Source organism: Geotrypetes seraphini, chromosome 5 (genome assembly GCF_902459505.1).
Source record: "Geotrypetes seraphini chromosome 5, aGeoSer1.1, whole genome shotgun sequence".
Classification (NCBI taxonomy): Eukaryota; Metazoa; Chordata; class Amphibia; order Gymnophiona; family Dermophiidae; genus Geotrypetes; species Geotrypetes seraphini.
This window is the reverse complement of record NC_047088.1, coordinates 115978111-116001083: the sequence shown is the minus strand read 5'-3', so window position 1 is coordinate 116001083 and position 22973 is coordinate 115978111. Positions and strand designations below refer to the sequence as shown.

Here is a 22973-nt window from a genome sequence, read left to right as displayed (position 1 = left end):
CCTCCTGGCCACTCAAGCAGCCAAACTAGACAACCAAATTGCAAATCTACTGACGGCATCCCTCGACTACAAGACTTTTAGAAAAGAAATAAAGACCATACTCTTCAAGAAAACTCTGAAAAAAGAAATAATACCGCAAGTCTCAAACTCCACCTCTCACTAAAGCCAACTACCCCAAACAAATAACCTTACCCATTTCTTACTCTTTTTGAAAATGACCAATTTTTTTTTTTTTTCCGTAAGTTCTTGTTGTAATACATCTTGGATAATTCTTTTGTAATCCGCCTTGAACTGCAAGGTAATGGCAGAATAGAAATCCCTAATGTAATGTAATATAGTGCAAAAATGTGCAAAGGTCTGGTTTTTTCTTTCGATCACTACATAGCCTAATGCCACACAAGCAGCGCTGTTACAAACATATTCTATAAGTCAGTGCTAAGGTTAACAAAGTTTCCTTCCTTGGACCACAAGGAGATACTGACAAACCACTGGAAGAGATCCCAAAACAACTACCCAGGAACAACACCCAAAATCCCACTCAGTGTAGTGGAGTGACAACTGGGGGGTGGAAATGGGCCCGGAGTTTGCTCAGTAGAATTTCCCAGACCACCTCTTCCTCTCAACACATTGACACGCTGCCATAACCACCACTAGGAATACCTCACCGGGTAGGCCAGCAATGCTATAAACTTTATAAAACACATTATTATATTTTCTTATAAAGCACAAATTTTAACTGAACTCTCTGACATCCTCAGCCTTTCCATTCACAAAAATAGAAAGAAGAAAAGTTCCCATTTCCTGCTGTCTCATGTCCCCAGCCTATACAATATTTTTCTTCTGCAGACCCTTCAAAAGTCTGACCAAATCCTCGTTTCACTTGCATTATAAATTAAGGATGCCATCTCTCCCCAATCCTAGGTCCTAAAGTCTAAGACAGTAGCGCAAACTAGTGCTGCCATATTCAGGAAAAAAAATTTTGATTCGATTCAGGCTATTGAATTGGTTTATCGATTCGATTTTCCTGCCCAATTGGGTGTTTTTTTCAAACATCCTGGTGGATTTATTTTATAGCTTTTTCACCCCCTTTCGCTTCTCCTAACCACACTGGTGCTGTGGTGTAAATAAAATATAGAAACAAAAAGGACTTTTCCTCTCTCTGTTAAATCCTAGCTCACGTTTGTGGTCTAACACCAGCTCTGGCAGGATACACATTTCAAATCTGACATATTGTAATCACAAAACAGAAAATAAAATCAGTTTTTCTACCTTTTGTTGTCTGGTTATTTTTCAGATCTTGTTGGTACAAGGCTCTGGTTGTCTTCTGATAATTTGCTTGCCAGGGTCTCTTTCTTTCTTCTTTCTCCGTGCTAACCATCCATCTGCCTTCCTGTTCCCCCCTTGAAGGCCTGTCCCCCCCTTGAAGGCCTGCCTGCCTGTTCCCTTTGAAGGCCTGTGCCCCCCCTTGAAGGCCTTCCTGCCTGTTCCCCTTGAAGGTCTGTCCTCCCCCTTGAAGGCCTTCCTGCCTGTCCCCCTTGAAGGCCTGCCCCCCCCTTGAAGGCTTGCCTGCCTGTTCCCCTTGAAGGCCTGTCTCCCCCCCCCTCACAAGGCCTGCCTGCCCCACCCTGAAGGCCTGCTGCCCCCACACAACCTCGATGGACCGCTGCCCCCCCACCACCACCACGAAGCACTGCTCATCCCCCCGGCCTCCCCGCACCATTTCCCTGAGGAAACAGCCTGCAGCAAGATCGCGCGATGCCAGCGATCTTTGCCTGCTTCGGCTGTTTCCTCCGCCGCGGTCCTGCCCCTCCTCGTGGCATCGCGATCTTGTTGCAGGCTGTTTCCGACGCGACACCCGGCGCAGGGGGGGAACCGGACCGGGACCACCTCCTCAGGGCTTGCACCCGGGGCGGACCGCCATCCCCCCCCCTTGGTACGCCACTGCAAGGACAGACATGCACACTGCTCCCCATCCTTCGAGACTCGCTTCTGTCGACAAGACCCTGGAACAATGAGAGAAGACACAACCACCATGCTAGAATGTTGCGCACCACCATCGTCCAGGGCAGGGGTGCATGTAACGGGTCCCATTGTGGATTTCAGCATGAAAGCAGGGCATCCTACAGCGGACGCATGCGGGATCTGGCCCAAGGAACCACATCGATCAATGCCATCATGATCCCCAGAACCTGGAGATACTGCTAAGCCATCAGGACCGGAGTGGCCAGAAGGTCCCCGATAACCTGCTGTAGCTTCTCGTGACAGGAGAAGGGCAGAGGCACTTTGTTCTGACCCATATGAAACTGAACTCCCAGGTACTCCAAATCCTGGGTGGGCTCAAGGTGACTCTTTCTGAAGTTATCACCCAACCCAGACGTTGCAGCAACTGTACCACCTGATATGACAGCCTGGGACTGGAGCCCAAAATTAGTGGATGGGTACCAAAGTTTCTTCCCACTTGAGTGAGGGCACTCTGATCAACCAGTCGTCCAGATACGGGTAAATCAAGGACATCCATGGAGTGCACCATCACTTTGGTGAAGGTCCAGGGTGCTGTCGCTAACCCAAAGGGCAGTGCTGCAAACTGGAAATGTCACCCCAGAATATGGAATCACAGGTACTTCTGTTGGACCAGCAGTTTGTTGCATAAGATAAGTGTTGCTGATTCAAAAAACAAAACTTTAAACTGAGAAAGTATATAATTGTTGATTCATGAAATAGCTTGATTGATAAATCTGAACATTATTGAAGCACAAACACGCATTAATTACAAAAACATAAAAAGATAAGGGATGGGATGGAGGTAATGGTACAAATGATTATTGGTTGAAAATTGAACAGAATGCTGACTTAGGATAACGTATGTTATGTGAGGTCCTATGCACTGACAACCACCCATTGTATATGATATACCATCCTCCTAGTTTATCACTTGAGGGTTTATTAATTGGGTTTGTGATAAAGGATAAAAAATATTATTAAATGAAAAGAAAAGTAGTTTGAAGGTATAGTGATACCAAAATATCATAATACAAATTGATTATGAAATAATCCTTTAACCCTAGTTATCGCAATTAATTTATTCTTGGGTTGGATTTTGATTAGAAAGATCAGTTTCTCTATGTTTGGGCATCATGGTGTTCTGGCATGGGATGCAGAATGGGAGGTGAAAGGCTGGGAACGCCTTTAGCCATCATACTGTCGTCGGGAGCTCTTTGAAAATCTTTGTGACGGTCTGGAGTGCTGTGAGCCATGAAAATTAGAATGACCAGAACCTCTGGAGGGTTTGGGTCCACTATCAGGCAGGGGCTTAGGGCGATGGTCCAACACAGAATCCATGATATCATCCAGGCCTTTGCCAAGCAACAAGTATCAGCCTAGCTAATACTGCCTTTAAAGTGGAATCACCAGTCCACTATCTGACCTAGAGCAATTGGTGGGTCAAAAGAGAGTACACTGACACTTTTGCCAAAGTTCTCAAGAATTCATAGAAGGCATCCGCCATATAGCTGAGAGGGACAGACACATGCCACAAAGACGTTGTCGAAGCAACTTTGACTCCTAAAGTAGCTGCATTAAAAGGCTCCTGAGGACCACAGGCACATGGTGGTCTTGCATATCCTTCAACACCACCCCACCCCAACTGGGGAGAGGGGTGGGCTGACCCAAAAGCTGCTGACACTCCTGTGCCAGAGGAAACAAGCGTGACAAAGCTCTAGAAAGTTGCAGAGCATCCTTTGGAGGGTCAAACTGCTCCGAGACCAGAATGCCCATATCTAGATGTCAGCGCACACCACAAAGCCAGGAGGTAGATGTGGACGAAGTTCAATTATTGCTAAGACTCAACAGTAAGGTCCGGCAGAGCTGAAAACTGAAATAAGCTCATGACCCTAGTATCCACACCAGGATCCAAGGCCCCCGAAAGATCCGCAAATCCAGCACGCAATCCCTGATCTCCTGTGCCAGGAAGCGCTATACCAGCAAACAAGGGATCAGTAAGAGACATATCATCTGCTGGGCCCTTCAGATCAGGATCAGGCAGTGCAACAGCTGCAGCAGGCTGAGGTGAGGATGCACCACACCACTAAGTGACGTCATGGAGGCAGATTGAAACTGGTCAGGGGAAGAACTCTTGAGTTTTGGTTTTTTTAATAAATTCAGGAAAAATGACCAGCTACTGGGGCATAAAGTCACCATTAGATGTCTGGGGCATAAAGTCACCCTTAGATGTCTAAGATGCGTTTATTAAGTTGCGGGGGTGGGGGGGGTGTGTGTGTGTGTGTGTGTGTGTTTCCATAGCCAGGCTGACAGAAGAAATAGCTGTGCCGAGCCCCGAATACAATGCTCACTGCCCCGCTGGGCTAGCAGAGCGTTTGATCTACTGCTTCATCAGGGGAGAAGCAAAGCTGGATGCTACAGCAAAGATGCTCTAAAAGTGCTAAATTTGTGCAATCCTGGCAAGAATTCGCATGAGGAGCAAAATACAAAGTTTTGAAGAAGCAGGGAGCTGAACAAAAAAAGATCACTAAAAATCCAAGATGGCCGCTGGCACAAAATTCACACCAAAGTCACAAATTTTTTCACACTTCCCGAACTTAAAAACCAGCAAATTTAAGATTTTTGAGGAGGAGGTAACACTGGGGAACATCCAGAAACACTCAAAACCCCACTTTTCCAACCTCTTCTGATGTCTCTCACAGGCTGTCAGCCTGTACTCACTGTGACCAGATAGGATCCATGCTGCAAACCTGTTTTTAGCTCTCTCACAGTATCTATATGAGAAATTCACTGCCACATTGCTGGGAATAGTTCTTCAAAGTTGATCTTCGGGCTGCCAGTCAAACTAACAGATGCACACCGGCAAGGGCAGAGGCGCAAAGACGCAGCCGGCACCCTGCAAGATACTGCTGAGCCTCTTGAGGGCGCCTAACAGCCTGCGCTCAACCCCCACTTAACAGTAGGTGAGCCACTTCAGAGACGGCCCTGATGAGTTCTGGATAAAAAGGAATCGGCCTGTCAGCTACAGATAGAAGTCTGTGAATTCTCAAGCAGGTCAGAGCTTCAAATTTGTATTAAGGCCAAAATTACATCAAATTTAAAATAATTAAATGGGGAAAGCAGAACACACACAACTGCAGTCATGCGTGCAGAAGGAAAAAACTGTAGAGGGACAGCACAGTGAAGTATACCAGAGGTGGAGTGAAAAATCCAGAGTAGATTCTTTCCACAGCATGTGAGTATAGGGAAATAACCTAGCTGTAATGTCTCACCTATTGCACTAGAAATGTCTTTCTGCAACAGGGAAAAATAAGTTTGCTGTCCTATTACAATTCAATCTCTCTGCAGCTTTTGATGTCATCCACCACGATATTCTAATTTATCAACTTTCTGAGATAGGTATCGACTCCACAGTCTTAGAGTGGTTCTCGAACTTCTTACGTCCCCGCTCCTACACTGTCAACACAAATGGCATCATGTCCGCTCCTTAGAAACCGACCTATGGAGTCCCGCAGGGATCACCCCTATCCCCTATTCTCTTCAACATCTACATGTCTTCCCTGAAAATCTTCCATCAATTTTCCCTTGAAACAATCTATACTTATGCTGACGACATCTTTGTCCTTCTCAAGACAGACTCGAACCTTACCAACCTCTCTGAGAACATAACATTCTGTATAACGAAACTCCAATCCTGATCCCTCTCTGTTCAAATGAAACTGAACGAGTCCAAAACAAAACTTCTCTGGCTCTGTCCAAAATTGGAACAGTTGCCCACCCTCTTCGCACTGCCCTCTGGCACCAAGCTGCAGCTTGAGTTCTCAAGCAAAGTTCTAGGCATCATCATCGACTCTTCTCTTTCCTTCAATGACCTCAACTCCCTGGTAAAATCATGCTTTTTCAGCCTCCACATGCTGAGGAAAATGAGATCCTGCTTCCGCCAACAACATTTTGCCATCCTTGTTCAATCCATCATCCTTTCCAAACTAGATTACTGTAATTTCATCTACCTAAGTCTAACCAAAAAGAGTCTTCATAGACTTCAACTAATTCAGAACACTGCGGCCAAGTTGATCTTCGCAAAACGTAAATTTGACCATGTTTACCCACTTTTGTCCAAACTCCACTGGCTCCCAATAATCGTCAGGGTTCTTTTTAAATGTTCCTGTCTAACTTTTAAAATCCTACACAGCATCCTCCCTCCCCTAATCCCTCTATCTTGGAACTCCCTGAGTCCCGACAACACCAGGCCCACCCAAAAACTTAAACTATCCTTCCCCTCACTAAAAGGTATCCTCTATACAGGAAAATCTCTCTTCTTCAGAATCACAGGGCTTTGGAATAACCTTAACCCTTTCAGGACCATAAGGATCGTAGGCCAATTTTTGTGGTTTTGACGACATTTTTATGGTAAAAAGGGCTTGCAGATGCCAAAAAATTGATTTTTTTTGTGAAATATCATTTTTTTTTTTTAAAAAAAATCACACTTCTGGCTTATGGACAGTGTGGCAAGTGAATCTTCTCGTCAATCTGGCAACGACGCTAATGAATGAATGTCGGAACCAGTTTGTTTACATAAAGGCAGTATCATATGGAATCCGTACATGTCAAATTTAGAACTGTAGACTATCCCAATCAAAATTTATAGGATTTTAAAGTTATGGGACAAATATGTCCCTTGGTCCTGAAAGGGTTAATACCCTACTGCGGAATCAGGTCTCCTTCCAACTATTCCGTAAGCACCTGAAAACCAGTCTTTTCACAAAAACGTAATACTCTCCTCCCCCCCCCCATACTCAATCCACCAAACTCAATGTGCTATTTTCCTTTATTAAGCTCTTGTAAACCGTGCCGAGCTCTATACTCATGGAGAGGATGCGGTATATAAACTTAAGATTTAGTTTAGTGTCACTCTGCCATACTGTTAAGCATACACTTAAAATTATTTGTATTTTTAATCATTCTAGGTTTTGCTTTGGTAGCACAAACACGGACCTATCGTACCAATATTATACTGGTGATTCAAGGGCAGGAACTCCTGTTGCGAGCCGCTGGAGGCTCGTTTGGTGCATGTAGGAAATACCCTAGCTGCTCTGCCTGAGTCTGGAAGGCCTCCGAGTATGCGCATACGCGATAAGGTCACGCGCATGCGCCCTCCCGACGAAACCCCGAGCTTAGCTAGAGCCGGGGCCTTTCCTATACCTCCAGCCAGTGCCAAACGAGCCTCTAGCATCTCGCGACAGGAACTCTGCCCCTAGACAACCAGCACTCGCGGCAGGACTGCGATGGATATGGCTCCCACCCCTCGCTGACGTCTCATTCCTCCTATGCCCCTCGAAGGTAAAAAGAAAAATTAGGGTGGAATTAGAGTCCAAAACTGGAAAAACTGCCGGGTTTTAGGACATGTCCGGGTAAATGCGAAAGTATGTTAACTCTCAGTCTAATGCACCCTAGATGGAGTCGAGTCACTTCTGTCTGTTTTACGGGGAGGGAGGCTAACTAACTCTTTTCATTCTGACGGAATTAGAACCTTAGCCCATATTCCTGAGGTTGAAACTTCCGAAATAAGAGGGCAATGCCTCCCCCCCTAAAAAAAAGAAAGATAAAATGCTGGGATTAATTAAGTGAGTAAGCAGGAGAATATGAGAGAGGTATAAAGAAATTGATCTAGACAAGATGAGTCAACATTTAAGATAGTAAGAGAGGCAGTAATGAATAAGAAGCTAGTATTCAATCATCAGACATGGCATAACATTGTCCTAATTTTTTGATTTGGTACCGAAAATTTTTTTTACAGCGATAGGACAATTTACGTACATAGCTGAACAGCTTATCAAATTTGCTTGGATTTACTACAGCAGCAACACAGTTATAGCAAATATTCTGGTGGGCTTTGATAGGGAGTCAAGTCTGTATTGGTTTGGGTAGGAGTTATTTTTGTGATTGGTGTTGGGTAAAAAGATGGGTTTTCTTGCATATATAACATGCACACACATATAACGTGAAAATTGCATATTTATGGAAAAAAAAACTGATACAAGGTGCCCACAAATATAACGTGCACATGTTTGACATCCATAAAACCATTTTAATGAATGGTTAAATAATTATTCCAGTGCAGTAGGTGAGACATTCTAGAAACATGGGTTATCTCCTAATAGCCACCTGCCATATGCAGAAGGAATCCACTCTGGCCATAGGGAACATCCACACAAACTTTTTTTCCCCCAATTTGGAGGAGATCGAATGGGGATGATTTTCAGTATTGGAAGACTTGTCGTGGAATTATCCTTTTATAAAGAACACAGCGGTGTACAATAATAATTCTTGTACTATCCCACTTTATTCTGGGACCAGTGGGTTATTTCCGTCTACCCATCAGGACTTATTAGGAAACCTCAAACTTCAGAGACTTAAACTTCACCCCCTCTTACCTTATCACTGACCCTAGGAATCTATTTTCCTTCCTACAAGCCAGGCTGTAGGAGCTTGTCTTTTCTGCTCATGTTTTATTTTGTGTAATATAAGTCTTTGCGTTTGCGGTTTTCACTCTCATGCTGTGAAAGTTGCCTGTGGAGACAGCTCTGATTGCGGGAGATTGCAGACCTTTGGAAAAGTCTGCTTCTGGGTGATTCACTGCCTGTCAGTACACCCTGCGGACAGCCTGCACATCAGATCGTGGCTCAAGGATGGTTCCCTTGTAAGCTTGCTTAACCCAGGTTCATTCGCTAGTGGGTAGAGCGCAGGCTTTGGTGATCCGTGTAGGCACGCCGGGGTCGGAGCCAGACTTCGTTCCTCTGCCAGGCGTCTGTGCAGCATGTCTGAGGGTGGAGGAAGTACCCGGCCATGGATGTCCGGCTGGTGGGGCAGTCAGAAGACTCGAAGTCCAACTTTCCAGCTCTTTAAGGCAGAGGATCTCCCTATAAGCTTTTTCAGCTCTGAATGCAATGTTTCCCATATAGCACATGTAACTGTGAGTACAGGCTAATAGCGATTTTAGGGGTTCTCAAAAAGGAGTTTATGGGTGGTTTTCCTGCATGCTCTACCCTACCCCCACACCTAAAATCCTGAAAGTGCTATTTTTGAGGGCTCCTTGTGTTTTTCCTGGGCTATTTATAGTGATGTCAGAGAAGGGGCGGGACCGCGGCAGAGAGAAGAGAGCTCCGAAGTCGTACAGCAGCTTGCAAAGATCATTAGCGCCGTTCACGGAGGAGGGTGTTTATGAGCAACTTGAAAAACTGAAGGTGGACAAAGCGATGGGACCAGACGGGAACCATTCCAGGATACTAAGGGAGCTCAGAGAGGTTCTGGCGAGTCCTATTAAAGACTTGTTCAACAAATCTCTGGAGACGGGAGTGATTCCTGGGGATTGGAGGAGAGCGGATGTGGTCCCTATTCATAAAAGTGGTCACAGGGATGAAGCAGGAGACTACAGGCCGGTGAGCCTCACTTCAATTGTTGGAAAAATAATGGAAGTTTTGCTGAAAGAAAGGATAGTGTACTTCCTTGAATCTAATGGGTTACAGGATCCGAGACAACATGGCTTTACAAAAGGTAAATCGTGCCAAACGAACCTGATTGGATTTTTTGATTGGGTGACCAGAGAGCTGGATCGAGGACATATGCTAGATGTAATTTACTTGGATTTCAGCAAAGCCTTTGATACAGTTCCTCATAGGAGGCTGTTGAACAAACTTGAAGGGCTGAAGTTAGGACCCAAAGTGGTGAACTGGGTCAGAAACTGGCTGTCGGACAGACGTCAGACAGGGGAGATATGATTCAGACGTTCAAATACTTGAAGGGTATTAACGTAGAACAAATTCTTTTTCAGAGAAAGGAAAATGGTAAAACCAGAGGACATAATTTGAGGTTGAGGGGTGGTAGATTCAAGAGCAATGTTAGGAAATTCTACTTTACGGAGAGGGTGGTGGATGCCTGGAATGCGTTCCCGAGAGAGGTGGTGGAGAGTAAAACTGTGACTGAATTCAAAGAAGCGTGGGATGAACACAAAGGGTCTAGAATCAGAAAATAAGATTAAATATTGAACTAAGGCCAGTACTGGGCAGACTTGCACGGTTTGTATCTGTATATGGCCGTTTGGTGGAGGATGGGCTGGGGAGGGCTTCAATGGCTGGGAGGGTGTAGATGGGCTGGAGTAAGTCTTAACAGAGATTTTGGCAGTTGGAACCCAAGCACAGTACAGGGTAAAGCTTTGGATTATTGCCCAGAAATAGCTAAGAAGAAAAAATTAAAAAATTTAAATTGAATCAGGTTGGGAGACTGGATGGACCATTCGGGTCTTTACCTGCCGTCATCTACTATGTTACTATGATCTTATTGCAGGCTGCTGAAATTAGAAAAATTCATTCCAAACGACCCCAAAGATATTCAGAACATTAACGACAAACTCGAGAAAATTAGCCAATGGTTTACCAATAATATGCTATGTTTTAAACCCCTCCAAATTAAACGGGATGATTTTTTCATGGAATAACAATGAAAATCTAGCCACCCCCATTTATCTCAAATCAACACCCATTCACTTCTCTAACTCAGTTAAGATTCTTGGAGTTATCATTGATGGTAATTTAACTTTCCACCAATAGATAAGCCCAGTGGTTAGATAATGTTTCTACAAACTAAGAATGATCAGATCAATCACCAGCCTATTAGAATCCTCATCTTTTAACATTCTATTGCACTCCCCGGTGATCTTGCAACTTGACTATTGTAATTCCCTATATTAAGGAATAACACAAAAAGAACTTAGAAGATTACAAATCATCCAAAACACAGCAGTCAAACTAATTTATAAAACAAAAAAGTTTGACCATGTTACTCCACTCCCAATAAAATCCCACTGGTTACCAATTACCCATAGAATCACTTACAAAATCTTACTGCTCACATTCAAGACAATAATGACACATACCCCAGGATTTATTGATAGATTACTCATTCCATATTGTTCTTCTGGAGCAGTGGTTCTCAACCCTTTCCTAGGGGAACCCCCAGCCAGTCGGGTTTTCAAGATATCCCTAATGAATATGCATGAGAGAGATTTGCATACCTGTCACTTCCACTCTGAGGTCGTTTGTGATTGCCCCATTGTGCTGCAGCTGAACCAATGTGTGCTTGTGCTGAGCTTACTGCCTGTGTGCTGAGCTCCATGCCTAAGTGACAGAGACTGTTGCTGCTGATTTGTCGGGAGCTCAGCGCTGGACCTGAAATTAGGTAGGCCTCGAGTTGGGATAGGAACTCCAGTTTCATTCCCGTGGGAGTCTTGTCGGTCTGGGAGGGATCCCTATGGGAGTCCTGTGGGCCTGGGAGGGGTCCCCTGTGGGAGTCCTGTTTACCTAGGGGGGATTCCCATGAGACCCGTTCCCGTGCAGACCTCTAACTTCATGTTTGTAAGGTGGCTCAGTGCTTGGGTACTAATTTTAGGTGGAGCTAGAGAGCACACTGAAGTATAGCAGAGTCACAGAGAAAAAAATCAAGATTGAATTCCTTCTGCATATGGCACGTGGCCATTGGGATACTACTCACTTGTCTAGAATACTTGCCTTATATACTGGAAAAAAGCTTACCAGGGTAAATACATAATCTCTTTTTATTTTTCAGATTATAAAAATGAATGCAGAAGTTAAAATGCTAGCATGTGAAACATATAAGTTTCTAAAACTTTCTTTTTCATGATTCTTTCAGAAGATGGATACAAGCAATTCTTTTGGTGGACAACAGTCAGAATTTTTCCTGGCATCTTCTGGTAACAGTTCAGCTCAATCCTCTCTTTTCAGACAAAGTGGTAGAGGAAATGGTCAACCCCTTCCGTTTGGACAGAGCAGCATTGGAACAGGCCAGTTGCCTGTCTTTGGAGAGAGTAGCAGAGGAACTGGGCGGCCCTCTCTGTTTGGACAGAGCAGTGGAGGAACTGAGCAGTTCCCTCTCTTAACTCAGCAATCACATTTCAGTCAACTACCATCAGGGCAAAGACTTGATTTTAAAGAATCCACTAATTCTGGGTTCCCACAGCACTCTGAGCCAGGGCAGGCTATTCTATTTGAGGCCAATTCTGCACCAGTTGATTCTTTCAGTACTGGAAATAAAGCTTACAGCTTTACAACTTCTGCTGTTGAAAGTGTCCCTGTTGCTTCCAGCATGGAAATGAGATCTGTAGAAAGCCAGGTGGGACCCAAAGTTAACTTTGAACCTCTTAAAAGCACAGTTTTCAAGCCAATATTTGGTTCTAGTTCAGAAGCAGAGAAGTCTCTGAACCATACAAACCAAGTCTTTTTCAATTTTTCCCAGCCTGTTAGCAGTGGATCTGGAGGACTGGCGCCAGTGGATTTTTCCCATTTTACAAACAATGCAAACACCAATACAAGTTTCAGTTTTTCAAAGCCGGCACCTTGTGGCAATCAGTCAGGTGCGTTTGCCTTTACTTTACCTAATAAAAAAGGTGAAGGGGAATTGAAAGACTGCAAGCCATTCCCTAGTACCAGTAGCAATTTCACTAAATTTTCTTATACTGGACCATTGTCTTTGAAAGAGTGCCTTCAGACCAGTAAGATAGACAAATGGGGAAAAGAAGAAGAAGCATCAGCAGTAGCAGCATCTTCTCATGAGCCAACACAGAATCTTGCTAAAGGAACAAAGAGGAAAGAGGAAATGACTAATGCATTCAGCAGACCAGAACGCTGTATTGTGGAATCTGAGAGAACATCTAGAAGTAACCACCCCCCTGTGAAGCGCTCTGTCCGACTAAGCAGACCCATTAGAAGAGGAGGTCTCTTTGGCCAAACATTGAAAGATGTGTTGAAGAGCAATACAGATGCAGGGCGCTTTGAGAGCAGAGAAAGATGGAAGGAAGAAGTCGCCTGTGAGTCAAGGGAATCTGAGCCTGTAATGTTAGGCCCAAGTCAGCTCTCTGTTGCTATACCACGAGCTGTAGTAATGAGAAAGGAAGAGACTCAAGACAAACCAAAGACAAGTAAGGCTTGGGATAGAGCTTCCTGTAGAGAAATTATGGGTCTGGGTCTGTTAATACTAACCTGCTCCTAGATTCTAGGTTTTACAGTGGCTAGATATTGAATCCTTTTGAGCATTCCTTTCTATTTTTTCCAATCCAAAATGCACTAGAATTATACAAAAGGGGCTGGAAGATGTCTGTCTATCTAACTAGAGGCAAAATAGCTTAAGAACATAAGAATTGCATAATGGGACAGACCGAAGGTCCATCAAACCCTGTATCCTGTTTCCATCAATGGCCAACCCAGGTCCCAAGTACCTAGCAAGATCCCAAGTAGTAAAAAAAAATTGTATGCTGCTTATCCTAAGAATAAGCAGTGGATTTCCCCAAACCATCTCGATAATGGCCTAAGGCCTTCTCTTTTAGGAAATTATCTAAACCAGGGGTGTCCAACCTGCAGCCCGAGGGCCACATGCGGCCCCGTGAAGTATTTTGTGTGGCCCCAGTTGAGGACGATGCAGTGTTTTCTTCTGCAGTGTTTACCATCTTGCCAGCTCTCTCCTCTGTCTTGCTGCAGTGTTTGTGTGATTGTGCGGCCCCAGAAACATTTTTTTTGGCCAATGTGGCCCAGGGAAGCCAAAAGGTTGGACACCCCTGATCTAAACCTTTTTTAAACCATGCTAAGTTAACTGATTTCACTACATTCTCTGGCAACGCATTCCAGAATTTACTTACATGTTGTGTGAATAAATATTTTCTCCGTTTTGTTTTAAATCTACTACTTAGTAGCTTTATTGTATGCCCCCTAGTTCTAGTATTTTTGGAAAGAGTAAACAAGTGATTCACATCTACCCTTTCCACTCCATTCAGTATTTTATAGATCTCTGAGCTTATATCTTCACCCCTGAGCTGTCTCTTTTCATAAGAATATAAGAATAGCCTTACTAGGTCAGACCAGTGGCCCATCTAGCTCAGTATCTCGTCTTCATGGAGTCACAAGTACCTGGCAAAAACCCAAATAGTAGCAGCATTCCATGCCACTGATTGATCCATGGCAAGCAGTGGCTTCCCCCATGTTTGTCTCAACAGGAGACTATGGACTTTTCCTCCAAGAACTAGTCCAAACCTTTTTTTAAAACCAGCTACATTAACCACTCTTACAACATCCTCTGGCAATGCATTCCAGAGCTTAACTATTCTCTGAAGAGCCCTAGCCACTTTATCCTTTCCTCATAGGAAAGGGATTGGGATACCGCTTGGACAACTTATGTTAAGCTGTTTATAATCAGGTACTTGGGCAAAGCATTTTCCCTATCTGTCGTGGCAAGCTCACAGTCTATCCAAAGTACCTGGGGCAGTGGAGGATTTAGTGACTTGCTTAGAGTCACAAGGATCACTGTGGAGTATGAACCCACAACCTCAAGATGCTGAGTCTGTAGCTCTAACCAGTATACCACGTCCCATCCCTTTTATAATTTTCATCACCCTTCTCTGTACCTTTTCTAATCCCGCTATATCTTTTTTGAGATAAGGTGACCAGAATTGTATACAGTATTCAAGGTGTAGCCCTACCACAAAGCGATACTAGGGCATTATAGCATTTTAATCTTTGTTTTCCGTTTCTTTCCTGATAATTCCTAACATTCTACAGTGGTACCTCGGTTTACGAGTGCACCGGTTTGCGAGTGTTTTGCAAGACGAGCAAAACATTTGCAAAATCGGTGCCTCGGAAACCGAGCATGGCTCGATTTACGAGCACCCGCAATCCGACACCCTCCCCCTGCGATCCGGCACCCCCCCCACGATCCGACCCCCCCCGACACGATCGGGCACCCCCCCCCCACGATCCGACCCCCCCCGACACGATCGGGCACCCCCCCAACACGATCCGACCCCCCCCGACACAACTGAGCACCCCCCGCCGCTTCTTACCCTCATCTGGGCACTCTTGAAGATCGGCCCTCGTCTGCTGGGCCTTGAGCATCTGAGCATGCTCAAGGCCTGCGAGTTCACGTTCTGAACGTGAACGTGAACTCGCAGGCCTTGAGCATGCTCAGATGCTCAAAGCCCAGCAGACGAGGAGTCCGACCTTCTAGAGTGCCCAGATGAGGGTAAGAAGCGGCGGGAGGGTGCCCAATTGTGTGGGGGGGAGGGGGGATGTCGGATCGTGTCGGGGGGGGCCCAATCGTGTCGGGGGGGGGGTCGGATCGTGTCGGGGGGTGCCCAATCATGTCGGGGGGGTCGGATCGTGGCGGGGGGGGTGCCGGTTCGAGGCAGGGGGGGTGCCAGTTCTTGCGGGGGGGGGAGGGGGAACGCATCAAAGCAAGTTTCCATTATTTCCTATGGGGAAACTCGCTTTGATAAACGAGCATTTTGGATTACGAGCATGCTCCTGGAACGGATTATACTCGTAATCCAAGGTACTACTGTATTTGCTTTCTTAGTCACCACCACACATTGAGCTGAGGGTTTCAACTTATTCTCAGCTGTGACATCTAGATCCTTTTCTTGGGTAGTGATTCCTAATGTGAAACCTTGCTTCACGTAGCTATAGTTTGAGTTCCTCTTTCCTACATTCCTTACTTTGTATTTGCTCAAATTAAACGTTATTTGCCAGTTTGTTGCCCAGTCTCACAAGGTCCTCTTGAAATTTTTTACAATCCTCTTGCGATTTAACAACTTTGTATCAATAGCAAATTTAAATACCGCATTTTTTGCTCCATAAGATGCACTTCCCCCCGCCAAAAAAAGAGGGTGGAAATGTAGGTGCGTCTTATAGAGCAAATATAACAAACCCCCAGTATCTTTTTTAAATTCTGGCGGTCCAGTGCTGTATCGGCAGGAGCTTTCCACGCTCCTGCTCCTACTTCACTGGATGGCTGTCTCCTCATCTCTTGCGCAGAGCTGCGCACAAGGCAGATGCAAATTTGTCGCGCTCCTACCTGGCCTTGCGCCACTCCCTGAATGGCTGCTGTCAGTTCTCATGGGACTCACAAGAACTGAAGGCCATTCAGGGAGCGGCGTGGGACCAGGCAGGAGCATGAAAAGCTTGTGCCTGCCTTGTGAACCGCTCTGCTGCAAGAGATGAGCAGACAGCCATCCAGTGGAAAGCTCCTGTAGATACAGCGCTGAACTGCAGGAATTTAAAAAAAAAAAAAAGGTCTGTGCCTGCCACTAGGCCTTAAGAACATAAGCAATGCCTCTGCTGGGTCAGACCTGAGGTCCATCATGCCCAGCAGTCCGCTCATGCGGCGGCCCACAGGTCCAGGACCTGTGCAGTAATCCTCTATCTATACCCCTCTATCCCCTTTTCCAGCAGGAAATTGTCCAATCCTTTCTTGAACCCCAGTACCGTACTCTGCCCTATTACGCTCTCTGGAAGTGCATTCCAGGTGTCCACCACATGTTGGGTAAAGAAGAACTTCCTAGCATTCGTTTTGAATCTGTCCCCTTTCAACTTTTCTGAATGCCGCCTTGTTCTTTTATTATTCAAAAGTTTGAAGAATCGGTCCTTCTCTACTCTCTCTATGCCCTTCATGATCTTGCAAGTCTCTTATCATATCCCCTCTAAGCCTCCTCTTCTCCAGGGAAAAGAGACCCAGTCTCTCCAATCTCTCAGCGTATGAAAGGTTTTCCATCCCCTTTATCAGACGCGTTGCTCTCCTCTGAACCCTCTCGATAACACCATGTCCTTCTTAAGGTACGGCGACCAATATTGGACGCAGTACTCCAGATGTGGACGCACCATCGTCCGATACAATGGCAGGATAACTTCTTTCGTTCTGGTTGTAATACCCTTCTTGATTATGCCTAGCATTCTGTTTGCCTTCTTAGCGGCCGCTGCGCACTGTGCCGTCGGCTTCATTGTCATGCCCAGCATTACCCCCAAGTCCCTTTCTTGGGTACTCTCATTTAATTACATCCCTCCCATCGTATAGTTGTACCTCGGGTTTCTGTTTCCCACATGTAATACTTTACATTTCTCAACGTTGAACTTCATCTGCCATCTCGTCGCCCATTCCCCTAGTTTGTTCAAGTTCCTTTGCAATTCTTCGCAATCCTCTTTAGTCCGAGCTCCACTAAATAGTTTGGTGTCGTCTGCAAATTTTATTATTTCGCACTTCGTCCCTGTTTCTAGATCATTTATGAATATATTAAATAGCAGTGGCCCGAGCACCAAGCCCTGCGGGACCCCACTCGTGACCCTCCTCCAGTCCGAGTAGTGGCCCTTCACTCCTACCCTCTGTTTCCTGCCCGCCAACCAGTTTCTGATCCATCTATGTACGTCTCCTTCCACCCCATGGTTCTTCATTTTCCGGATAGGCGTTCATGGGGCAACTTGTCAAAGGCTTTTTGGAAATCTAGATATAAGATGTCTATGGGGTCTCCTTTTTCTATCCGTTTGTTAAAAGAAGTGCAATACGTTCGTTAGGCACGATCTCCTCTTGCAGAAACCATGTTGGCTGCTTCCGTTCCGCTTCGGTGCATGTCGGCGGCTGCACCGGCAGTGAGCAGTTTTGCTGCGTCTTCTTCCTTTGCCAGGCCGACTTCTGAACGTGTACAGGCATTTTCACTGCAGGCCCAATCGAATCCGGTGGCATTTTCCCCGGAGTTTGTCATGCTGATGCACAAGGCTTTCTTAATGCAGACCTCTCAGCCGGCTTGGCGAGAGGCCTGTACTTTGGACCGGGTGCCGGACCTTCAGGCCAGTAGTTCTCCTCTGGAGTCTCAGGCTGCTAAGAGGTGCAGGGTAGTGCCTATGGACGGCGGTGACCCTCCATCAGACTTTGCATTAGCTCTGTCTCAACCGGACTCTCTGGAAGATGATGAGGTGGCGGATTTTGAACTTGAGAATGCGCTGGCTAGGGAAGTGGATGATCCTCCTGCGCTCCGTCTTTTTCATAGAGAGGAATTGCCATCTTTTATTACCAAGGCGCTGCAAGGCCTTCATATTTCTCAGCAGGATCCACAAGCGACAGGGTCGGCTAATCCGCTTATGGCGAGAACGAAAAACCTGCTAAAGCGTTTCCGGTCCACAAAGCGATGCTTGAGCTTATTTCTGTGCAGTGGGACACTCCAGAGGCTGGTCTCCGGGTGGCGAAGGCTATGCACCTGTTGTATCCCATATCTCAGGGCGAACTGGAGAAATTTAAGAACCCCAGGGTGGACGCTTTGGTGGCTGCGGTTACCAAGATGACTACCTTGCCGGTTGAGGGTGGTATAGCCCTCAAAGACATTCAGGATAGGAAAATTGAATCTTCCCTTAAGCTGTCCTTTGATGTAGTGGCGGTTACCTTGCATGCGGCAGTGTGCAGTTCCTATGTGGCACGGGCTTTCCTGCAATGGGCTCAAGGTATGACGGATAAGATGATGGAGAATGGGGTGCTGTTGCCGGCCGATTTTCCAGGTATAGAAACAGGTCTAGCCTATCTGGCGGACGCTCTCTATGATATTATTCGGGCTTCGGCAAAACAAATGGCTCGTTCTGTTGTTTCTCGGCGATCCTTATGGCTCCGTCACTGGGCGGCAGATGCGGCTTCCAAGCTTAGACTCGTGCGGCTTCCTTTTAAGGGTCATTTGTTGTTTGGGGACGATTTAGAAAAATTGGTGAAGGATTTTGGAGATACCAAAAGCAAAATGCAACGGTTGCCGGAAGATAAACCTAAAGGTCCTTTGAAGGCGTTGTCTGCCAGAAATCATTTCCGGGATGTTAAGAGATATCGGCCTGGAAAGCCATCCTTTCCGCCTTCTTACGGTTCTTCCTATAATTCTAGGCCTCGATTTTCAGAAAAGAATTCATTTTGTCCTACCAAACCCCAACCTGCTCAACCAGCTCGAACCCTGGCCTTACTTAATTCCCAATGAGGGGATGTCGGCTCCCTCTGTCGTGACCATAAGGGGGTTGGCTGTCTTCCTTTCTGGCGGAGTGGGCCAAGATAACGTCCAATCGGTGGATTTTGGACATTATTAGAGCTTTCTTCTCCCATCGCAGATTCTTTCTTGGTCTCCCCTTGTACAAGGGCTGCCAAATGAGAATCGGTACAGGTCACCCTTCAAGTTCTTTTGGAAATTGGGGCAGTAATTCCCATTCCTCTGGAGGAAAGGGGTCAGGGAAGATACTCCATTTATTTCATAGTGCCCAAAAAGGGGGGTTCGATCAGACCTGTCTTGAATCTCAAGACGGTCAATCGCTTTCTGCGGGTCAGGCATTTCCAGATGGAAACAGTGAGGTCAGTCATTGCGTCTGTTCAGCCGGGGGAATTCCTTACGGCGCTTGGCCTCAAGGAGGCTTATCTGTACATTCCTATTTGGCTACCGCATCAGAAGTATCTTCGATTCGCAATCCTTGACCAGTACTATCAGTTTCGGGCCATGACTTTTGGCCTGGCCACGGCTCCAAGTACGTTCTCAAAGGTCATGGTAGTAGTGGCGGCCTTCCTTCGCCAGGAAGGGATTCAGGTGCATCCTTACTTGGACGACTGGTTGATCCGGGCATCCTCCAGGCAGGAGAGTTTGGCAGTAACCAAAAGAGTGATCTCTCTTCTTCAATCTTTGGGGTGGGTCATCAATTTTCCAAAGAGCTCTCTTACCCCTTTCCAATCGTTGGAGCATCTGGGGGTGCAGTTCGACACAAGTCTGGGGAAGGTTTTTCTGCCCAAAGACCGGGGAGAGAAGTTGCAATCTCAGGTTCGCCTGCTTCTCCAATCACCCAGACCGAGGGTTTGGATTTATGTGCAAGTTCTAGGGTCAGTGGTGGCGGCTCTGGAGGTGGTGCCCTGGGCTCGCTTCCACATGAGACCGTTGCAGCAGTCCCTTTTCTTCCGGTGGTCCCCAGTATCTCAGGACTATAATCGTTGTCTTCAGTGGACGTCTCAAGCAGCACTCAGCATGCATTGGTGGCTCAGCGAGATCAATCTATTCAAAGGAATGCCACTTGAAACTCCGGACTGGATTATAGTTACAACAGGCGCCAGTTTGCTGGGATGGGGAGCTCAGTGCCTTCAATCTTCAGCGCAGGGGGTCTGATCTCAGGAGGAGGCTCAGTGGTGGATCAATATGCTGGAGTTGAGAGCGATAAGGCTTGCGCTTCACGCATTTCAGTCCCTGATTCAGGACCGTCCAACGAGGGTCTTTTCGGACAATGTAACGGTGGTGGCTTATGTCAACCGGCAAGGTGGTATTAAACAAAACTGAGAGCAAAATCAAAAAACTAACGAGGATTCAAGAAATAATATCTACTCAAAAAAAGAATCCCCTGCATAGATATATACTCAATCAAAAAGCAATACAACGTTAGTGCAGTAGTAAACAAACTACTTCATAAAGAATATATACATATTTTATTAGTCTTATTCATATTATCAACATTTCAGCAGTTAAAAACACATAAGGCTACACACACACATAAACAAACAAACAAACAAACACATAACGAGTAAGACATATCAAATAAATATCAGGACGGCCAAAGAGAGTTCACTAAAATGTGAATTCAAAGAGTCACTTAGCTTGAAGAAGTTCAGGCTCCAACTTGAAGAGCAGCCATGAAGTAATGAAAAGACAGATGAAAGTCCTAGGTCGTCCGACAAGAACATAAGAAGTTGCCTCCGCTGAGGCAGACCAGAGGTCCATCTCGCCCAGCGGTCCGCTCTCGCGGCGGCCCATCAGGCCCACTACCTGAACAGTGGTCTCTGACTAATTTTACAATTTACCTCTAATCCTATCCCTATAACCTTACTCTACTCTTATCTGTACCCCTCAATCCCTTGGTCCTCCAGGTATCTGTCCAGACCTTCTTTGAAGGCCTGTAGCGTGCTTCTGCTTATCACATCCTCCGGTAGCGCGTTCCATGTATCCACCACCCTCTGGGTGAAAAAGAACTTCCTGGCATTTGTTCTAAACCTTTCCCCTCTCAATTTCTCTGAGTGCCCCCTTGTACTTGTGGTTCCCCATAGTTTGAAAAATCTGTCCCTGTCCACTTTTTCTATGCCCTTCATGATCTTGAAGGTTTCTATCATGTCTCCTCTAAGTCGTTGCTTTTCCAGCGAGAAAAGCCCCAGCTTTTTCAGTCTGTCAGTATATGAGAGGTCCCCCATACCCTTTATTAGCTTAGTTGCTCTTCTCTGGACTATCTCAAGTACCGCCATGTCCTTCTTGAGGTACGGCGACCAGTACTGGACACAGTACTCCAGGTGTGGGCGCACCATTGCACGATACAGTGGCAGGATGACTTCCTTCGTCCTGGTCGTGATACCTTTCTTAATGATACCCAACATTCTGTTCACTTTCCTTGAGGCTGTGGCGCACTGCGCCGACACCTTCAATGTTGTGTTTACCATCACTCCCAGGTCTCTTTCAAGGTTGCTCACCCCTAGCGGTGATCCCCCCATCTTGTAAGTGAACATCGGGTTCTTTTTCCCAACATGCATGAAGCCATGGCCAATGCAGAAGACATAGACATCATTGGAATTTCTGAAACATGGTGGAATGAGGAAAACAAATGGGATACAGCACTGTCGGGGTACAAGCTCTATCGCCAGGACAGATCAGGACAGAAAGGAGGTGGAGTAGCCCTATACATAAAAGAAAGCATACGATCGACAAAAATGGACACAGCAGAGACGGCCAACAAGCTAGAATCGCTATGGGTTAAAATACCAGGAAAGAAAGGGCCTGAAATAAAGATAGGCCTATACTATCGTCCACCTGGACAAACCGGAGATATCGATGAAGAAATGGAAGCCGAGATGAAGCGAGAAAGCAAAAGCGGGAACACAGTTATTATGGGAGACTTCAACTACCCTGGGATAGACTGGAGTCTTGGAAGCTCAAAATGCGCTAGAGAGACAGAATTCCTGGAAGCTACACAGGATTGCTTCATGGAGCAGCTTGTTAGAGAACCAACGAGAGGAAATGCCACTCTGGATCTAATCCTAAATGGGTTAAGGGGACCTGCAAAGGATATAGAAATAGTGGGACCGTTGGGAAGCAGTGATCATAATATGATCAAGTTCAAGGTTGAAGTAGGAATATCGAAAGGGAAGAGAACCATAGCGACAACTTTAAACTTCAGGAAAGGAAACTACGAGGCAATGAGGGAAATGGTAAGAAAGAAACTTAGGAACACGTCCAAAAAATGGCAAACGGTACAACATGCCTGGTCTTTTTTCAAGGGCATGGTGAGCGAGGCGCAAAATACATATATCCCCAGGTTCAGAAAGGGGTGCACAAAGAGTCGAACAAAAGACCCGGCATGGATAACCAAAATAGTGAAGGAAGCAATAGGCAATAAGAAAAATTCATTCAGGAAGTGGAAAAAGGACAAAACTGAGGAGAATTGGAAAGAGCACAGGAAAAATCAAAAAGAATGTCACCGTGTGGTTCGAAAAGCCAAAAGAGAGTACGAAGAGAGGCTAGCTAAGGAAGCACGAAACTTCAAACCATTCTTTAAATATGTTAAAGGGAAGGAGCCGGCTAGGGAGGAGGTAGGACCGCTGGATGACGAAGACAGGAAGGGAGCTGTGAAAGAGGAGAAAGAAGTGGCAGAAAGGCTAAACATGTTTTTTTCGTCTGTATTTACAAATGAGGACACTTCAAACATACCGGAACCTGAGCAATTCTTTCATGGAAGTCAAACAGAAAAATTAACATCCATAGAAGTGAGCCTTGAAGACGTACGCAGGCAGATAGGAAAACTAAAACCTGACAAATCCCCGGGTCCGGACGGAATACATCCAAGGGTTCTGAAAGAATTAAAGGAGGAGATAGCGGAACTACTACAGCAAATTTGCAACCTGTCCCTAAAAACAGGCGTGATCCCGGAGGATTGGAAGATAGCCAACGTTACGCCCATCTTTAAAAAGGGATCAAGAGGAGACCCTGGAAATTACAGACCAGTGAGTCTGACCTCGGTTCCGGGAAAAATGGCAGAAGCTCTGATAAAAGAAAACATCGATGAACATTTCGAAAGGAACGAACTACTGATAACCAGTCAACATGGTTTCTG

At 45.8% G+C, this 22973-nt stretch overlaps 2 protein-coding genes across 3 annotated transcripts in view; one reads left to right on the top strand and one right to left on the bottom strand.

The window, feature by feature from the left end:
• The window catches only part of YBEY (ybeY metalloendoribonuclease), a 180649-nt gene extending 173497 nt beyond the window's left edge, over positions 1–7152 (bottom strand). Inside the window, exon 1 of one of the 2 annotated variants that reach the window (XM_033944926.1) lies at positions 6994–7152. In XM_033944926.1, the coding sequence (XP_033800817.1) occupies positions 6994–7147 (154 nt within the window). In that variant the 5' untranslated portion in view covers positions 7148–7152. The remainder of the gene's footprint in view (positions 1–6993) is intronic. The other variant, XM_033944927.1, reaches the window with a different exon arrangement.
• Positions 7153–7162: 10 nt separating this feature from the next.
• The window catches only part of MCM3AP (minichromosome maintenance complex component 3 associated protein), a 556273-nt gene continuing 540462 nt past the window's right edge, over positions 7163–22973 (top strand). Inside the window, 2 exon segments of the mRNA XM_033944925.1 lie at positions 7163–7338; positions 11704–12988. Coding sequence (XP_033800816.1) covers positions 11707–12988 — 1282 coding nt within the window. The 5' untranslated portion in view covers positions 7163–7338; positions 11704–11706.